The 17,334-nt window shown below is 38.0% G+C and overlaps 4 protein-coding genes across 5 annotated transcripts in view; 1 reads left to right on the forward strand and 3 right to left on the reverse strand.

The window, feature by feature from the left end:
* Positions 1–2,311, reverse strand: part of LOC105202303 (3-hydroxy-3-methylglutaryl-coenzyme A reductase) — a 50,071-nt gene extending 47,760 nt beyond the window's left edge. Inside the window, exon 1 of the mRNA XM_011170750.3 lies at positions 2,160–2,311. The gene's annotated coding sequence lies outside the window, so the exon portion shown is untranslated. The remainder of the gene's footprint in view (positions 1–2,159) is intronic.
* A 1,336-nt stretch (positions 2,312–3,647) lies between these two features.
* LOC105202301 (BLOC-1-related complex subunit 8 homolog) lies at positions 3,648–5,098 on the reverse strand. 2 transcript variants are annotated; one of them, XM_039451708.1, is made up of 2 exons: positions 4,674–5,098; positions 3,648–4,500 (listed from the first exon to the last, which is right to left on the reverse strand). In XM_039451708.1, exon 2 carries the CDS (start codon positions 4,441–4,443, stop codon positions 4,003–4,005), a length of 441 nt encoding a protein of 146 aa, XP_039307642.1. In that variant the 5' UTR covers positions 4,444–4,500; positions 4,674–5,098; the 3' UTR covers positions 3,648–4,002. The 2 variants fall into 2 exon arrangements, with proteins under 2 accessions (XP_039307642.1, XP_011169050.1); XM_011170748.3 differs by having other exon boundaries at positions 3,648–4,466; positions 4,674–5,088.
* A 664-nt stretch (positions 5,099–5,762) lies between these two features.
* Positions 5,763–8,018, forward strand: LOC105202302 (translocon-associated protein subunit beta). Its single transcript, XM_026130483.2, has 4 exons — positions 5,763–5,968; positions 6,397–6,541; positions 7,008–7,322; positions 7,767–8,018. The coding sequence occupies exons 2-4, from the start codon at positions 6,398–6,400 to the stop codon at positions 7,881–7,883; spliced, it is 576 nt and encodes a 191-aa protein (XP_025986268.1). The 5' UTR covers positions 5,763–5,968; position 6,397; the 3' UTR covers positions 7,884–8,018.
* Positions 8,019–8,734: 716 nt separating this feature from the next.
* On the reverse strand, positions 8,735–17,330 carry LOC105202307 (nuclear pore membrane glycoprotein 210). Its single transcript, XM_011170753.3, has 9 exons — positions 17,009–17,330; positions 15,109–16,332; positions 10,969–14,311; positions 10,626–10,881; positions 10,306–10,547; positions 9,630–9,776; positions 9,437–9,563; positions 9,309–9,365; positions 8,735–9,174 (listed from the first exon to the last, which is right to left on the reverse strand). The coding sequence occupies exons 1-9, from the start codon at positions 17,185–17,187 to the stop codon at positions 8,993–8,995; spliced, it is 5,757 nt and encodes a 1,918-aa protein (XP_011169055.1). The 5' UTR covers positions 17,188–17,330; the 3' UTR covers positions 8,735–8,992.
* Between the last annotated feature and the right edge of the window lie 4 nt (positions 17,331–17,334).

Here is a 17,334-nt window from a genome sequence, read left to right on the forward strand (position 1 = left end):
AAACGCTAATTATATTTTATATATAATTTTTGTTGTAACTTTTTAATACGTGTAATCTTCTGAATAAAATAAAGTTAAATATTTCTGAAGTATTTTAAATTTAAAGTATACTTTAAAGATAAGTATGCTTTAAATTTAAAATACTTCAAAAATAATAAAATTTATTATATCAGACGGTTACAATCGGTGGAGTGACCGTTGCGAGGTGGTCCAGCAACGGCCTCCAGAATAATGAGGATGTTCCCTACCGATGAGGGGACCGGGGCTCGGGGGCGCCTGTTGGTTGAAATATACAGGGTGTATATTTTCCAAAAAGATCGGGACACCTAAATATCTCGGAAAATATAAGTTTTACAGAAAAATGTTTTAGACAAAAGTTGCATGGTTTCGAGAGGGATATGAGATGGTGTCCTTAATTTGACCTTGAATAGTTGCTTGAAGGTCACACGAAGGACACTTCCAATTTCTTAAATAGAACTGTCAACTTTTTATTACACATTCTTGTAGCTTATCTCGAGACTTTTCCAAAACACTACAAGAAAGTTTATTTTTGTTAAAAACTTTCCAAGTTGTGACGCTTGAAAGTTACAGTACACCGTAGCTTTCAACTCGGAAGTACTCACAACTCGGAAAGTACTCAACGGAAATAAACTTTCTTGTAGTGTTTTGAAAAGGTCTCAAGATAAGCTACAAGAATATGTAATAAAAAGTTGACAGTCCCATTTAAAAAATTGAAAGTGTCCTTCATGTGATCTTCAAGCAACTATTCAAGGTCAAATTAATGACACCATCTTATATCCCCCTCGAAACCATGCAACTTTTGTCTAAAACATTTTTCTGTAAAACTTATATTTTCCGAGATATTTAGGTGTCCCAACCTTTTTGGGACACCCTGTATGTGATCTCGGACCACTCCTCTCGTCCTTGTAGGATGGAACACCATGGAGTTTTAGTCGGTAAAAGTTTAGCATAATCTCGCCCTCAGCCGCTGGAGGAGAGTGGGGATTCCCCCATGTAAAATAAGGTTACGATCAATAATATTTCTACAAGGTTTCAAGTAAAAGAGCACGGGACATTTTGCTACCCCAAAGACATCTTTGAAATGTTGCAGAGCTATTTCGAAACTTTTCTGAAATGTTTCATTATTTTCTAGTAAATTATCTCTGAAAAATTTCGGTGCTGTATGTACACAATTTTTTCTCAATTTCAGAAAATTTTGTTAGATATGTCTTTTTTAATTTTATTTTAAACAGTAATATAAATATTTTTAAGAGAGGACACATATAATTCACCAATATCTATTATTTAAATAATTATTACAAAAATAATAGCATTGAAAAACGAGAACAAACCTTGTCTGTGTAAGGAATAAAAATATTCTAAAGGATATATTTATGGGCATTTACAGGAAAATTCCAGACAGCGTACAATATTTATAAATTATTTACAAAAATATTTTATAAACATCTTTATGATCTTAAATTGAACAGATCAAAGGTTTATCACATAAAAATATTTATAAGACATGTATAAAATATTACTATAAATATTAATTTTTTTATTTATCACGAGTATTACATAAATTATGTAGTTTATATTTTAATAACATTTTTAACGATTTTATGATTTTTTTCTTTCGTGTATATACTCTGATAAAAAACGATAGAAAATGTGAATTCACGAACCAAATCCACGTCCAAAACGATAGAATTTTTTCTACCAGAATATAATATCTACAAAATATTTAAATAATATACAAAAAAAAATAGAGTAATAAATATTTATAAACAATTATCATAAATATCGTGTGCTATCTGAGATGTAAGATGACGCAAACGGTATCTAATTGTTACAAAACACAAAAAATATGAACAAAGTCCACGTACGACACGTCACCAAACGAGCCTAAATTTTTACGAAAGAGGGGTGGAAGGGTGAGCGTGCTACTTGAGACTGCCAAAGTGTCCCATGGTTCCAAAGATTCGCTCATCAATCCATGAATCAAATGACAAATATATGCCTCCGCGTTCGTTTCGCCCGCGTTTAGACCGTTATTACATGCACATAATAAATAACGTCGTTCACGAGTCTCATATCGCATTCCGCCAGCACATAACCTATACGGACGGGGGAAGCGAAAATAACGATAACTGACTTACGTTACTACGATGCGCCGTGACGTTGGTGATGACCGCCGGAGATAGTGTGCACCGCGTGTCGACACTACCCTGCGCCACCCTTCCGCTGCGTTCGCTCCCCTTCAACCAACCCTCATGCTCCCGCGTATTTTAGGCACCCGACCGCGTTGTGATACTTGATACTACATTCACATCCACGTCTCCTTCGCGCTGTATTAATTGCACTCGAGTTGCGACGAATCCTTTTATTACGACATCTACACGACACTTCGTGAACACGTTGCGTCACGTATTGATCGTGTATCCACGTGGAGAATTAGGTCGGTACACTTTAAATCGGAACATTAGACCCCCATGAGCGATTACCAAATGACATGTTGATTATGGTGATCATAGTCATGGACGTCATGGTAACCACCGCCCCATCTTTCAGTGACGTCATCTTTCTTTCTTCTTTTTCACAGTTTTTAGAACTTGGAATAATTTACTTGAAAAAGATTCGTATATAATAATGTAAATAATAAATAATCCATGTAGGCGTAATCTTGAAATTTACGACACAACTCTGATTGGCTGCGTTCAAAAATTCTACTTGTCGGGTAGAGTAACTTTAAGTGACCAATCAGAATAAAGAAATCTTGAGATTTCTTCATCCTGATTGGTCACTCAAAGTTACTTTACCCGACGAGTAAAATTTTTGAACGCAGCCATTCGAATCATAATTAAAACGTTATTCAAATGTCAATATAAAACTAGTTTATTTTATTAATTGATCGTATTATGCACAATGTAACTTTGCTTGGTAATAATTTTATAATGTAGTCGGTTAATGCATTAACAAAAAAAATGCAATATGAAAAAGCCTCGGCAAAAACAAACATAATTTTAGCAAGATTGTGCCATAAATTTCAAGATTACCTCTTCTTCTTTTACATAATGTTTACATGAATCTTTTTCATGTAGAGACAAACAATGTAAATCATAAATTAGATAACACGAAAAAAAGGTAATTAAAATTGTTCCCAGTCGACATAATTATGTATTAATTATATAATAGCTATAAAGTTTCAGTATTACATTTTATATAATGTGAAAGTTACTGTAATGTTGTAGTTATAATTTTGCTTTTTTTCAAAAGTATAATGATGGTTTATTTATATTATCCTATTATAATAAACAACTTTTTTGTTTATATAGTTCCAATGTTTAAATTCTTTATATAAAAACTTTACATATTCGTTATGTTAAATAATATATAGTATTTGCATGTTTAGATATAATACATAAAAAAAATACAAAAATTAAATGATGATATTTTTGATAAATATCATAAAAGATTTATTATACATACATACATATACATATATATATATATATATATATATATATATATATATATATATATAAGTATTATTTCCCCCTAAATTATATGATAATAAGCAATTACAAATTGTGTCGACTAGATTAATACATTTGACTTCAATATTGATGAAATGAAAATACATAATATTAGAAATATAATCTCCACTATTTGTGATAAAATTTGAAAATTCAATGATTGTTATACATACATCTCTACATTGATGATATGTTTAACTTAGTTGACATGGTATACACGTAATGTAGATTATTTATATTTTATACATAAACGCTCAATGTTGAATTTTAGCCATAAAGATAGAGGCACATCGTACACCTGCAGATAGAACTGATACGATTGCTTGTGACAACAGGAATAGAAATAATATTTACGGCATCATTTATTGTATCAACAGTATTGTGTGCGGCGTCGTAATCTACACATATAAAACTCGTGGATAAGCGAGTTATTATCACAGAAAATTGAGTCCTTCCCCCTATTTCTCTAATCCTTGTGAGCGGCCTTGTGTTGCGCCTCGCCCGAGTGCCGATTCATCATCGACTCGACGCGGTTCGCCGTTTCCCGCACCACATCGGATATCTCGTCCGGCAGATGATCCAGGGTCGGGATGTGCGCCGACAGCCTCTTGTAGACCGAGTCCCTACTGCCTTCCTTTTTGTGCCGCCTCTGCTCCTCGTACTTGAGCTGCTGCTTGAAGAATATGGCGTTCTTGATGAACTCCAGAGTATTCTCGAAGCTCTTTCCGGCGCCATGCATGGTTCGGATGGCGCTAACCGCGTACTCGACGTCGTAGCACCTGCCCAGCAGCTGCTGCTGCAGCGCCAACACCTCCACGCGTTTTTCTACCATCGGCGGCAGCGCTTTCCTCACATGCTCCTGCAGCCTATAGAACGCGAGCGACGGCTCGTTCGCGACGATGTGCATGTTTTCCGATATGCGCTCCGTCGCTGCAACAACGAGCTTTCATTGCGTTTTTGCCTTCTGGATCAATATTTACTTTTATCAGTATTTATTTTGTTATATACATATCGATTTCTATTTATTTGTTAAAGGCAGATCGTAGATCTGGGATTATCGAGTCTGCATCGACTCGCGTTGCCAAATTAATTTTCAGAAACGGTAAGAAAAAGAAAGAGATAAATTAACACTCTAACCTTTCTTGACTTTCGTTTCCAGCTCCTGATCAGGTTGATACACTTTCGCTGCCATCGCTTAGATTATCACGTTCCCACAGTTTTAAACGTTAGTATATTGTGTCAATTCGACATCTCAAGATGTAAACAATAGCTCTAATCACGCAGTCCTTGACACGCGTTCAACGAAATGTCATCGCATCGTCGCGTTTGCTCCTCTAAAATGGACATCCGTTCCTTTCCAGCTGCAGTCTTCCGTTTCTCTTACCTTTCTCTTCCTAAGATTCTTCCAAATTCGAATAAATGTCTGAGATCAAAGCGACAGGATCATTTGTATTCTTTCATTACTATTCACTGCTGTTCACTGCGCGCAACAATCGGCCATCGGACGCCTGTCACGATCAGCTGATTGTTAATTGGTACAGCAACTCATTTTACACCTGCACCTTTGACACTTTATGCAATGACGACGAACTTTTATTGCCTTTCATAAAAACTTTTTATTAAAAAGCAACAGAAACAGAGAATCAACGTTGGCATTCTGTTTGTAACAATAGAATTCTTTAATCATTTATTAATATAAATAGAAAACACTTTATAATCCGTATTAAAATTATATCCCTGTTTGTATATATTAATTGTATATATTAATTGTATATCTATATATACAATTATAAATATTAATTGTATATATAGATATACAATTAATATTTGCAATAAAAATTTATAAATATATTATAATATTAATTTTTTTAAATATATATAAATATTTTATATAAACGTAATTTACAAATAAAATATTAAAATTTATTTGATCGATATTATAATTGTTTTTATCTAACTTTAAAAACTTTTACGATTTTCTAATTTAATATGAATAAAAGCTTTTCAAAATTCATTTTTAATTTAATTTAATCTTAACGTAATGTTTAATTAGTTATAATTGTTTTTCAATTGTGTGACTTTTAATATGTATATTAATATATTAAAATGAATTATTATTATACTGTATATTAAATTAAATTATTCGAGCTGACCGCGGATCACCACTGCCGCCATCTTGGCGTTTACAGCGCGTACCGGAAGTAACGATGTGTACGCGGACTTATCACCCCGTATCGGAAACGTGGCAGCGGACGGGAGCGCCGTTGGCACTTCTCGCAAGTAACGAGTATACCCTGTGTACCCCGGCGTACTGCCGCCGTATGGAGCGATCGGTGCTGAGCGAGTGACACACGGGAGAACTCTTCGCGCGTTCCGAGACAGCCGTGCGACAATAATTAATCCGGTCGTCGAACGTCTGTACGAAGAAAAATGTGAGTTTCTTTTTCTTCACCTTCCGTCCTCTCATTCGCAAGCGTTCGCGAGGAGAAAACCCGGAGGGTCTTTTCCCGCGGAACTGGAAACAGACCTGGTGGCACGATCGCACGTATTTTCTCGAATTCCTGTCCAAATTAGGATAATTATGGTCGTGATAGTAAGCGAGACGATTGTCCCGTGAAATTTCCCCGAAGTGTATTTGGAAATTTTATACTAATCGCGTTACTTATGTTTATATCTGTCAGATAGAATGTAGGTATGTACGTCGAGTCGCATGTGCGAATGGATAAATTTATGTAAGATTGACTTAAAGTATTGTGATATGCGGATCGTGCAATTAACATCGGCGAATTTATACATATTAATAGTGTTCCACAGTAAAAATTGTTGACAAAGTTGCTAATGAGACCTTTTAATCTTGCAGAATGAAGTGGTGCATCTTATTCGCAGCATTTGCTGCGTTATGCGTAGCTGTGTACGCAGAGGAAGAAGAAGAAGCTGCTAGATTATTAGTCTCTAAACAGATACTTAATAAATACCTGGTAGAAAATATGGACATAGTTATTAAGGTAATGAAAAAAGGGAAATTACTCCTGTGTTTGATATTTCTGATATCTGTACAAAGTATCACATTGATACATTTTTCATTTAATACATTCTTTTATCTTTTTTTTTTTATCAAAGTAGATTAACTTTGATCTCGGTTCAACTTATTTTTAAGTTTGGAAAGTAAAATGTTTCTTGTGACTTTACTATTATTGTTATTTTTTTTGTAAGTCGTTACTACGATTGTAACACATGTTACTTTTATAAAGTAACATTCCCAAACTTGCTTATTTTCTATTTTCTGAGAAGTAGAAAAAGTTAAAAAATACATTAAACCGAGATTAAAGTTAATTTATATTAGTAGAAACAGGTCTTAATGATTCTTCTTTTAATGAATATTTTCTATTCTAAAAAAATATATAGTTGAAATGATGATTTTACTTGACAGTCTGCATTATTTAAATATTAATTTGAAAATAAAATTTACAGTATACTATTTACAATACTGGCAATGTGGCGGCATTAGAAGTTGAGATCACAGATAATTCATTCCACCCGGATCACTTCACTCATGTGAGTGGCGAGTTGAATGCTAGAATCGACCGCGTGCCACCCTACACCAACGTAAGCCATACTGTGGTCGTGAGGCCGCGCAAATTTGGATATTTCAACTTTACTTCAGCCGAAGTTCTCTATCGCCGCAAGGAGGATGCTCCCCGATTACAAGTAGCTGTTAGCAGTGAGCCTGGTGAAGGGCTTATTGTGGCATACAGGGACTATGATAAACAGTTTTCGTCTCATGTGGTAAGTACGAATGTATATATTTGTATAATACAAATATTATTTGTAATAATGAGTTACAACTTCGCAGAAAAAGTAGCCTTATAATTATATAAAAGAAATTAGAATATTTAGAAAGAAAGTTAATTACACACCTAAATTGATAACATAAATAGAAATGTGGGTCTTGTCTATTACAGTATGTACATATTATGCTTGTTTCACTTTTTTTGTGCACATTTTTATAGTCTCTGTATTTCTCAATTTATTTAATTCTGATATTTCCAATATTTAATCTTTCTTTTTTAGTAAGATTAAAAATTATTTCATTTTTGTATGTTATGTTACATGTTATTCACAACAGCTTACAATAGTTATTTTGTCTAGTCTTAATGCAAAATTAAATCTAAATCTCATCTTGGAGTTAAGTTTCATCTTAATACAATCTTATTTTGTTATATCTTATAGGTCGATTGGGCCGCGTTCGCGGTGATGACTTTACCTTCCCTGCTCATTCCATTCGCCTTATGGTACTCCAGTAAATGTAAATACGAGAAATTGTTGAAGAACACGAAAAAGCACTGATTGTATATTGTATGTTAGAGTCGTTTTCAGGAATTTCTAGGTCACTTTATAAATTTTCCTATATCATTGTAAGAAACACGACTGTTCTACTATGTATATCTACTTTTGTAATAAACGTGATGCTATTTATGAAAATTATTATTTTTTAATTTAAAGATGTATTCAACTTCTTTTATTTAAATTTTCATCAGCTATAGCCTAAAGAATAGAAATATGATAGTTTATATCTAGTTTATATCCCTAATTATCTTGGATTTTGCTTCTTTTATTTTAAAGTGAAATATCTTTTTCCTTAAAATTTTTATATATTTGGAATCTCTTACTTGGCAAATGAGTGACTTTAAATTATCTCCTACATTAAAGTTAGAATATAACTTGAAAGATTGTTATGTATATCCTATACATTTGGGATGCATCCTAAATGTGTACATATCACAGCTTCACAAAATATAAAAAAATAAGGTTTCCTTTCTGTGATAATACGCGATATATCATGTATATCGAACAACAAGTTGGCTGCAATTTTATTTATGTAAATAATTTTTCTAGTTTCATGACTAGGAACTGTCTATATCGTTATTAAAATGAAGACGGTACACAGAGAATCGTGTACCATGGCAATGTTAATAGCATAATATTATAATCTTTCATACTTTGCAACATATGCACGCATACACAAGCGTCATGAAGTCGTGTATATATATACACATACACATACATACACATAATATATCGTACAGGTTACGTCAAACGATGATACAAATGTAACAATTTACTAAAATTGATTTTGTTTTCTTAAGAAATGGAATTGTATTTCTAGACTCTAAACAAAAAAAAAATAAATAAATAAATTTTACTTTAAGGCACCATTTTATATAATAATTATTTATATTCATTTGTAAATGAATGAAAATCATTTCCAATGAGAGCATCAGTTGTTAAGTATCTGTATCAGTCGCTTTACGTTAGCATAGTTAAACCTTTCTCATGAAATTGAGCATCTTAACTTAAATAACATTTCTTAGTGCTAATGTCGGAACGGACATTACTTTCTAACGAATCTTCGTCAACAATTTAGAGATCTGCTCTATCTGATTCTACTTACTCTTCTAACATAGATCTCTCCTCCTAATATATGTTGTGCCGAAACTACGCGGATCACCATAGATAGATGATTCAAACGCCGAGAAAGGTCTTAACGGGGAAGTTCGTGGACTGGCACTTGGAGTAGTTGGAGTAGTTGTACATGACGTACATAACGTCTTCTTTATCATCGGTGGAGATTTATCAGCTATAAAGGATGTCATTAATGTCACAAATGACGTAATGTTATTACAATTATACCGAGAAAAACATCGTAGGACAAACATCGCAACATTAACATTAGCTAGTGAAATAATGAAGAAAAAAAGGAATGGTACGTACCAAAAATAGTTCTATTTCTGATTGTCAAATCGACAGCTGCCACTTTATGTTTCCAGACTGGAAAACATTAACCTTAGATTAGTAAAGCAAAAAAATGACAAACTCAGAAAATTCGTATCTAATCTTACCATAAAAAATTGTGATCACGATGACAGCGAATGTTCCCAGAGTGTATCTGTGGAAATACATGTAATTCACCCACTGTACTCCAGACATAGGGATGAATTGGTTGTATCTTGCCACACGTACGTGAAGCTGAAAAAAGTGATATAACAATTGTTTATGACCTACGTAAATGCGTTTAAAACATAACTTACTTACAGATATGTTTTGCTTAGTCAAATCGTTCGCAATGAATATTTTTTGTCCCTGAATCTCATCCTGATCCTGCATTAAACGCAATTTGTATTGCATTGTAGATTTGGAGACAAGTTGCCAACTAACGGCCACACCATCTGGTACGTCAATCTAATTAAAAAAAGGTTAATAATATTATTTGATAAAAAATTTGTATCTTTTTTATAAATTATAAAATAATTTTATAAAAAAGATCAATAAAAAATACATAAAATATTAATGTTTAACAAATATCAAATTTTAAGTTTTTGCTATCATGAGATCTCTAATTTTAACAATTATACATAATTTAATAAAATTTATAAATAATTTAAATCACATGTCATTTTTTATGCATAAGACTAAATTTTTTTGTAGATTTAAAGCAAATATACATAGTGGCCCAAAAATTTGTGAATCAAAATATAACAAGTGCATCGAAAAATTAAGTAAAATAGTTTATTTGTGAATTTTTATTTTAATTAGTAGTTTTTGAGATTAGTAGCTTAATGACCACATGATGTGACTGAATATAATCTCTAAAAATTATTGCTTGAAATAAAAATCTAGACAAACACAATCATTTTACTTAATTTTTCGAGAAAACTGACTTGCGAATTTCGAGACTCCTATATTTTTTAGATTCAAACAAATGTCTTACAGTAAGATATTGTAACACCGACGGCAAGCCGTACACTTCAAGCGTTGTCGATGGAGCACCACCAGAACTAGTGGTGACAAATATGATTTCCTTGGCGTCGATATATACAGGTGGCAAGTAAGCGAGTTCCATTGCTGTTGATTCGATGTCTCGGCTCTGGACGCTAATTTGAATATGGCTTTCTAATATACTGGCAGCTATGGTCGAAGAACTCATCGGTATAATGTCGCAATAATAGAAGCCTGCAATAAATAAGAGAAAGGATTATTACAACAGATTTATTTCTATTTCTCATCGTACGCATGTGATACTGCACCAACCTGTTACGATATCGAATCGTGGCTTTACGACGAACAGGTCCTTTACGCCGATTGACGAACTTGAAGAAATAAACTGGATATTACAGGTGTAGGGAAATACGTTCAACGCGAACGACGATAACGTTCGACAACCGCTTAGGCCTCTCGCCAATACGTTGTTTTCTTTAATCTCTTCGTCTTTACCCTTCAGCACGAGCGGCACGCTGAAGGTTTCCGAGCCGGTGATGTTCCTTCCTCTCAAAGGAACTATGGATACCTGTTCAAAAGATTATTTTATAACAACGTATCTTGATATGCGTCATAACAGCATTATCATATTAATTTTTGTAAAGTGATTAATTACCCATGCGACTGGTAGAACATTGACTTCTATCTCATTCTGCACGTGCGTTGCGAGACTGTGTTTTATAACGGCATGCCCGACGTTTCGTGCGCGACCTATACCCGTGACAGGATCTACCAACAATATTTCGGGCGCGGAGGACTGCCAGTATCCTGGATCACCGTCGAACGAGAGAAGCGGCATGGAGAAGCATATTATATCCCCAACAGTCAGGGTAGTCTTTGTCGGAAATATAATATCGCCGATCATCATGTGAACGTAATCGAACATTCCATGGGGATGTTTCTCGTTGTAAATTTTCACAACTAGCTCGCCATTCTCCAGGAACTTGGCGGTAATAATATTACCCGCGCCTGCGGCAAATGATGCTAGATCGGCGCGATTTAGCATGGCCTTAACATTCGTTTCGGCAGCGTGGAATCTGTTTCCTACATTGTCGTAATATTCAATGTCGTAATTCAGCTCCATTCCCTTCGGTAACATATTCAGCTCTTCGCCATTCCGTATGCGCAATTTGGATTTCAGGGAGAGCATCATATAATGAATAGGCTTGACCTCGACAACCACTGTCAACGATTGCTTCAAGTTGTACGCTTCTGTATTCGTAATGGAAATAATCGTTTGACCGTAATTCTCGCCGGATCTCACGATTCCGTTCTTCTCTACGGTCACGGCTTTCGCAGCGGTTGTCAAGGCGCGTTGGTCCTCGGACTCGTCACCATGTGTGCTCGATAGGATCCTATAGGTCGTTGTACCGTGTCTGTCGCGATTGGTTTGCAATCGCAGAACGGAGTTCGGTGACATTAATACCGTCGATACCGAGTTTCCCGCCGACGTTGGATCAGTTAGGCGCAATTCTTCGAAGATTTCAATTTTCACAAATGTGGTATATATGATGTCGTTCTTGCTGAAGCCAGAAAGCATGTTGCAGGGCACGGTGGCGTTCAAATAGATTGTCGCCACGCCCGGGCTTACGGCTTTGGCTCTCAGCGACACCTGATTCTGATATCTGATGTTGATGCCGGTACCCTCGTACATGTTGTGCAAGGTCAGTAGACCAGGGTCGTTCGTCGACCACGCGAAACTCAGTGGCAACTGCATGGAACCGATGATGAGCGGTGTCAGATAATCGGGGATACCGAATGCCCAGAGGGGAAATGTCGCGCCCACTTTCACCCTGTTTATCGGAGTCGAAATCTTTATTCCCTCGAGGTGCAGCACATATATATCAGCACGATCCTCCGAATAGACTATCTTGTTACCTTTAGCGTCGAGTCCAACGGCGCGCACGCGAATCCCGGTCCAACCCGCCGACTTCCCTTCGAGAATACCGTTGCGATCAACGCGCAGGATATCTCCACTCTCCGTCGAGAATTCAATTTCGGCATTCGGCGGGCCGCCAACTGTCTGCATCTGATAAATGGTGCCGATCAGTATCGTCAGATTTCTCGGCTGCACTCGCAGCGGGACGAACACCTGCATGGTGACCGGCTCGCTGCGTATCTTGCGTTCGCCCGTCTTCACGAACGTCAGCTGACTTTCGCCCTCCGACAAGCCGTAAATCTTGTACAGTATTCGCTCGTATGGCGCGGGATCTTGTTCGTTGGCGGGCAATTGCTTGATCTCGATATGTTCGTTGTCGATTTCCGCGCGGAAATCTAGCGCACTGAGAGACGGCAATTTTACGACGTGATCGTTCGTGTCGTAAAGTTTCAACGCGGCCGTCACGCACTTTCCCTTTTCGATCTTATCCACGGTGTCCACATCGATCGCCGCGAGTTGTTGAACCTCTACGTATACCTCCGCCAACTTCGAGGGTAGACAGAGATCCATCAACGATATATGAAGCACACCTGGCTTTCTCGGCGTCACGCTGATCGTTCTCGTCGTATCCATGTAACGAATGTCCGCTATATCCTTCGAACTGAGGACAAATTCGTAGTAACCGGAGCCTTGACTGACCTGCAAGTACGACTTCATACTCGAATCGTTCAGAATTATCAATTTATCGGGACTGACGATAGTGTCGTTCACCAGAGTCGTTTCTATGGAGGCTTCTATGAGCGGAGTCTCCACTCCGCCTCTCTCGTTCTCAATGGGAAATGGTGGCCATTCCGGCGTGATTTTCAGTCTGTTAAGAACAAGTTTCTGGTAGCCGGTCACAGTCGCGAATATCGTGAGGATGCCATGGTGCTTCTTGAAAATGATATTTTGATAGTGGTTCTTCGGCAGAACCACATTCATGTCCGTCCATGTTTCTTCCATCATGCTAGACTGAATTTCCACAGTGCCGCTGCCCGATGGCTTCAGATTCCATTCGACGTTCAAACTTGTGATATTATCGAACCTCTTGCCGTCCTGATCCTTGACAATCACAGCGATCTTTAGGCGCTTGTCGCTGTGCGCGATTATCTTGTCCGTGTTCTGACCAATCGGGCAATTCTTGTCGTGTGACCCTCTAAATTCCGGCTGCAGATAGATGTATCTGGGCTTACCGCAGACGATCTCGATCGTTTCCGACGCGTGAGTGCGCCGACAGTTCAAAAACAGGGGCACGTTCGATACCGTGTACGTCAGCGCGGTTTTGCCTAAAGCTCTGCAGATCACCTTGAAAACGGCTCTGTCGAACGGTCCGCTCAATGAGTCCTCGTACTCGGCCACTTCGGCGATCTGCTCGTTCGACAGATGTATCTCTCGCGAGTAATCTTGGGATTTGTTCGTCCACGGCAGCGGTCCGCCCTTGAACACCACGTATCTCGATGCTCCAACGGCGAGTAACGATTCCTTGTTCTCCGGGTGTATCGCCGCGAGCGGCTCGTACGCCGACACGGTGACATTATCTGTCAAATAATGGTCGATCACATCATTGTTGTTCGCGTTGTAAGCAATGGTCACGTCGGTCGTCCCAACACCGCGATAGTTCATCAAGGATATCACGGCGCACGCGGCGCCAACCGGTTGCACGTTCTTGTCGTAACTCCGCACGAAGTTCACGTCTGGGATATGCACCTCAAAATCAACGTCCTTGCAATCGCTGAAGGGTACCTCCTTGGCATCGGATCCGTTGATCAGTACTCCGTATAACGCGACGTGCAAATGAATAGGCTCTCCTATGGCCGCCTCCATGTTGTACTCGATAATCTTCAGCTTCACCGGTGACAATACGTGTATCCTCGCCGTGTCTCGGTTATAGTGATTTCTCGCCATCGTGACGACTACTTCCGCTGTACCTGCTGAAAGAATTTTGATACCGCCGTTCTGCGAGACGGCCAGTATCGACGGTTGTCTGCTAGACCAAACGTACGATCCGTCTCCCCCGCTTGCCTTCAACATTATGTCGAATCTAGAACAGAGTAATAAAAAGTAGTAATGAATCAAATTATATACAATATTTATTAATTAAATTTATCCGATTAATCAATCCTTTTCTATAAGCGCTACAATATTATTTATAATATTAAATAATATTCCTGAAATATTTAATCTTTATAAAAATTGGTTATATGTTCGTGCTTTTGCTAATATTACATGAATACTGTATAAGAAGTAAATAATATTCATTTCAATATTTTAAATTATCGGGAATATTATAACTTCTAAATGTAATAATTATAAAGTATATAAATATTTTATGCGTGACATAATTTTTTACCATAGATAATATTTGTAGAACATTTTCATATTATTCCACAGATATTAAAATAATATACTACTTATTACATCACATAAAAATGGACATATAACATTAATACAATGTTCCCATAATACACTCAACAGCAAAATTAAAGGATCACCTGTTCTAATTCCAAAAATTCTTTGCAAAGTTTGTAAAAAATTTTGAGATTTGACGCATTCCCATTTGAATCCGCGTAACTTCGTAAACAATCTGTAAATTATTTAATGATTTATCAATCTCGAAAATAAAGATTTCAAGCTATAAAATGCTTTTTTTTAACAATTTTTACGATTATTTTTGACAAAGTTACACTCTCTTGAATTTCGCCTATTTTTCGAAGTCAGAATAGGTGATCCTTTAATTTTGCCGTTAAGTGTATCAGAAATATTAAATATTTTAATTTTTAATAATATTCATATAATATATTCTAGGAATATTGTAGCGCTCATAGGGTTTGTGTTCACCTGGACTTGTTCACGACGTCCCATGGAACAGCCAAGACGCGGGGTTGAACCTTCACCGGGGTGTGTATCGTGAGCTCGGCTTTAGTAGAGAGCTGCGGCTCGAAGGCGATCCTCTTGCCACGTTCATCGATTATACCGCGCAACGTTGCCTCCACAATCGTCGTCCCGCAGGTAATCGGTATCACGACAGCATAAGTACCGTTTTGCGTGATCGCTTTCGGTTCCAGATACTGCTCGTCTATTCTCATAGAGACCTCCACGCCTTCTCCAATGTAGAATTTGTGATCTTTGTTGTCGTACAGTTCAACGACGATCTCGTGAGCGTGACCCAATATCAGTCCCCAGTTTCTGTTTGGCAAAACGGAAAGGGAGATGTACGCGACCTCGTGTACGTTAACCATGGCGGAGGGTAGAATAACCGGATACTCCTCGCGAACGTTCTTATCGTGCAGGAGCACCTTCGTACGTCCCAATTCGCGTCCGTAGGCGACGTCGCGGTCGTTGTCAATCTCCAGTATGTCGGGATTCTCGGCCTCCAGATAATACTGGCTCAGAGGCAGGCTGATCTCCTCTAGTCGGCCCTGACGCGTATGCATTATTTTGTATCTGAAGCTGTCGTGAGCCATTATCGTTATCTCCGGCGGAATGATGATTAAATTGGCGATGACGACCAGCTCCAGTTCTATCGACGGGACATACTCGTATTCCGAGTGCGGCAGTCTGACGGACACCTTGGCCGTGCCGGTCCTGACGCCTTCTATGAGAACGATGTGACCCTTCTTGCCGACGCTGTCCAACGTGGCTATGCTAACGGGCCTTTCGTACTGCGATTCCTCGTAGGTCATGAAACGTAATACGTTGCTGGTGGACTTGCCGTCGGACGGCATGCGCTTATTGGCATCGCCGATAGTCCACACGAATTCTATGCCCGCCAGAGTCGTAAACTCGTTTCCGTGTTCATCGTACGCTCGCACCTCGAACGCTTCAGGTATATCCTCGATATATAATTCTCTCGTGGTGGTAATGAGATTCAGAGAGAAAATTGCATCCACTATAACGTCGCATCGCAGAAAGTGACCGGTGTTGATGTCCTCCGCCAAGACGATCGCGGTGTTCCTCGTCAGGTCTCTCGTTATGGTTTGAATCGATATCGCTGGCGAGCATGTTCTGTCAAAGTTCTCGTTTATGGGAATCAGCTGTATGATATCCAAACGCGAGGTTGACCTACGTCAAAGAAAAGAAATTAGAGAATAAGATAATCAAAAGTTAAATAATCGAAATTTAGTCAACTTACTAACAAAATACGTTTATTAATAAAATAAATTTACAACGTTTCGAGTTGTTTTGACCTTAAGTCCTTTTTAAGTGAATCAGTTGCAACATAGACATTGAAACAAACCTTTAATCAAAGAAACATGTCAATCAGTAAATTCTTTCCAAAGAATCAAAAAATTTAATACTAAAAAACGATTTAAGTACAAAAAATTAACAAATATTTAACAAAACTGCTAGTTGAACTTAATAATCGGGAATTTCCCCACAACAAAAAATCTATTGCACATGGATATAATTAAAACATTTCTATCTCTACAATTTACTTGTGAAAGTACTTGAATGCAAGTAATATTTGAATATTAAGAATTCCGCGTTCGCTCGGTTCGTTCGAAACAAATGAGAGCGAAGCGATTTTAATTGCAATTTTTAATTCGCGGGAAATCACTACGTCATCATGGCAAAGGTGCAGATGCTCCGAGATTGACCGTTGAGGTTATGGTGCGACCGGCAACATGCCATGTGACGACAGGTTCACGCTCCGTATAAAAACGAAACACTCGAGCACGATTTCGCGCAACGCATGAATCAACGACGTGAACGAGGAGAGGAAGCAAAGAAGAGTCACCATTTGTAGCAACCGCCGTCCGTCACCTCCAGCGTGAAATTCACCGCAAAGTTGTTGAAGACGGGCAACAGGACTCGGGGCACGTTCAGCCTGTGCGTCGTGGAAACCGGCGCGACGCGGAGCGTCGCGACGACGCCGACGAGCAGCACGATTCTCCGAAGTGTCGTCGACCAGGGCATGTTGCCCCGCGTGTGTTCGCGCGATATTTCGGCTGCCTCTTTCCTCGAATTGGTTCAAACGTGAAAAACCGCGTCCACACGCAGGCGTGTCGATACCGCGAGATATCGAGAGAAAACGGTACGCTGCGAAGCAAAGCGCACTTTGAC

This window comes from Solenopsis invicta, chromosome 7 (genome assembly GCF_016802725.1).
Source record: "Solenopsis invicta isolate M01_SB chromosome 7, UNIL_Sinv_3.0, whole genome shotgun sequence".
NCBI lineage: Eukaryota > Metazoa > Arthropoda > Insecta > Hymenoptera > Formicidae > Solenopsis > Solenopsis invicta.